General features: G+C 39.0%; 1 protein-coding gene across 1 annotated transcript; it reads left to right on the top strand.

The window, feature by feature from the left end:
* Positions 1-258: 258 nt before the first annotated feature.
* Positions 259-2,347, top strand: LOC133788896 (molybdate transporter 1). Its single transcript, XM_062226541.1, has one exon. The coding sequence runs from the start codon at positions 365-367 to the stop codon at positions 1,778-1,780; it is 1,416 nt and encodes a 471-aa protein (XP_062082525.1). The 5' UTR covers positions 259-364; the 3' UTR covers positions 1,781-2,347.
* Positions 2,348-2,743: the final 396 nt, after the last annotated feature.

Below are 2,743 nucleotides of genomic sequence, written 5' to 3'. Positions count from 1 at the left end.
TGTAGAAAGAATACATTTGAAAGGTCATTAGTGAAAGTACTTCCACAAGATTTATATCAAATATAAGATTTAATTGATGATTAAAATATATAATATTCCAGTATAATATTATTCACTATTATATTTATCTAAAAATTCACGGATGAAAGAAGTGCAATACACATTATATAAAGTCGAAGAGAAAGATGTCGTTTTCAAAACGTTATGACATGTAATTTGTTTAATTTAATATATATATTGTTAATATCCCATTAATTATTAAACCCTAAACATAATTAATGTCAAATTAAATAAATAAATCAGCGTGCCAGCTTCTCCTAAGTTACTATAAATAACAAAAAAAATACATTTCTTCAACAATCCGATGGAACACCAAAACCCCTCCACCGATAAACCAAGCACTCTCCCGGCCAAATTCCTCCACCAAGTTCGAACCAATCTACTCTTCAAGTCCAAATGGGCTGAGCTCAACGGCGCCATGGGAGACCTGGGCACTTACATACCCATCGTCCTGGCCCTCACTTTGGCTAGAGATCTCAACCTCGGCACCACCCTCATCTTCACCGGTGTCTATAACATTATCACCGGCGCCATCTACGGCGTCCCCATGCCGGTCCAACCAATGAAGTCCATCGCCGCCGTAGCTTTGTCCAACTATGATTTTGGTATCCCAGAGATTATGGCCGCCGGGATCTTAACTGGCGGAGTCCTCTTCGTACTGGGTGTTACTGGGCTGATGCAGCTCGTTTATAAGCTGATTCCTCTGAGTATCGTTCGTGGGATTCAGCTTGCTCAGGGGTTGTCGTTTGCCATGACGGCAGTGAAGTACGTGCGAAATATTCAGAACCTGCCCAAGTCGAAATCGTTAGGCAAGAGGCCATGGACGGGTTTCGACGGACTAATTTTGGCTGTCGTTTGCGCTTGTTTTATTGTCATAATTAATGGCGCCGGTGAAGAGCAGAGAACCCAAAATTCAAATTCCGATAGTACGGATGATACTAGAGACGACCAAGACCATGAACAGGAACGAGAAAGTCTACCCATTAGCCGATTCGATCAGTGGAAGAAGAAGATTACTTTGGTTACGATTCCTTCGGCATTTTTGGTGTTCTTGTTAGGTGTCGTTTTTGCCTTCATAAGAAAGCCAAATCTCGTTAAAGACATCCAATTTGGCCCTTCACCAATAGAGGTTGTCAGAATAACTCGCCGAGCATGGAGGGACGGGTTCGTCAAGGGAACAATACCGCAACTCCCGCTGTCCGTACTGAACTCCGTCATTGCCGTCTGCAAGCTTTCGTCGGACCTCTTCCCCGGAAAGGATTTCACAGCGACGTCAGTCTCCGTCACAGTGGGGCTGATGAACGTGGTGGGCTGCTGGTTCGGGGCCATGCCATGCTGCCATGGCGCCGGGGGGCTGGCCGGTCAGTACAAGTTTGGCGGAAGGAGCGGTGCATGCGTGGCCATACTCGGTGCGTGCAAATCAACGCTTGGATTGGTGATGGGGACGTCGCTGGTGGCGATACTGACCCAGTTTCCGGTAGGGGTTTTGGGGGTTTTGCTGCTGTTCGCGGGGATTGAGCTTGCGATTACTGCGAGGGACATGAGGACCAAGGAGGACTCGTTCGTGGTTCTCGTCTGTACGGCGGTGTCCCTCGTGGGCTCTAGTGCTGCACTGGGCTTCGTTTGTGGAATGTTTGTTTATGGGCTTCTCAGTCTTAGAAAACTGGGCTCGGGGAAGTCCTTTTCTGCCATATGGATGCATGGGAGTGGGACCCCCTAAAGGTAAAAAAAAAGAAAGAAAGAAAAGTTAATTACATTTTAATCTCAAATTTTTTTTTTTTGGTCGGGTAATCTCAAATACTTTCAGTTTATAAGTAAAATGTTAAATTTAGTCAATCATGTTTTTATATGGAAACAAACTTACCTTTCAAAAATGTTTCTCACAGATAAATTTCCCTATATTGATTATCATAAACATGTTTGAATAGGTACTTACTAAGTTCACCTACTTTTAATATGTTATTACGATAATATATCCTTAGAAACATCAGCTAATTTTGCTGAGTCATAGAACTATTGTGTACGGTTCTATGTTTGAGCGTTCAAACTAGCCAAAAAGGGTATGCGACAAAAAACGCCAACTGTATTGTATTCAGATTGTTGTTTCAAATAAGGATGTGTTTGTACTCTCAAATCCACATCAAGGTAAGGTTTACTCACTACTTGGTGAGTATTGATTTTTTAAGCTTGTCACACTTTGTAAATCATTACCTGTACTCTGCATCTGCAGTACTGTATATATTTGTAATATAATATTGAATTAGATGAAAAGATCTTATTTATACTATTCATTATGAAGTACATAGCAAGATTTTCACTTCTTTTTTCATCGAATAATTATATATATTTATATGACACAAGTTTAATTCATAGAATCATCAAATATGGTTTTTTTTTTTTAAATGTTACATATATTTTTGTAAACTTCCCATTTAAAAAAGAGTTTGATATATACCTCAGACAAATATACAAAGAGGGAGAAAATAAACATACACAAAATTTATTCGTGACTAAAAAATACATGTGCTTTTACATTTTATATAGTTAACATTTACAAAACTAACTGGTAAATTTAGTTATACTAGATACAAACAATTTACAATGCACGATTGTTTAATTTTATTTATAAAATTTATTAATTATTTTTATTAAATTTGTATCATTATCATATAAATTTCAAATA

This window comes from Humulus lupulus, chromosome 7, assembly GCF_963169125.1.
Source record: "Humulus lupulus chromosome 7, drHumLupu1.1, whole genome shotgun sequence".
NCBI lineage: Eukaryota > Viridiplantae > Streptophyta > Magnoliopsida > Rosales > Cannabaceae > Humulus > Humulus lupulus.
The sequence above is the reverse complement of the archived record's forward strand: the minus strand, read 5'-3'. Positions and strand labels throughout refer to the sequence as shown.

Coding starts and splice junctions, on each gene's coding strand:
- LOC133788896 (XM_062226541.1), top strand. CDS start 365: ATGGAACACCAAAACCCCTCCACCGATAAACCAAGCACTCTCCCGGCC.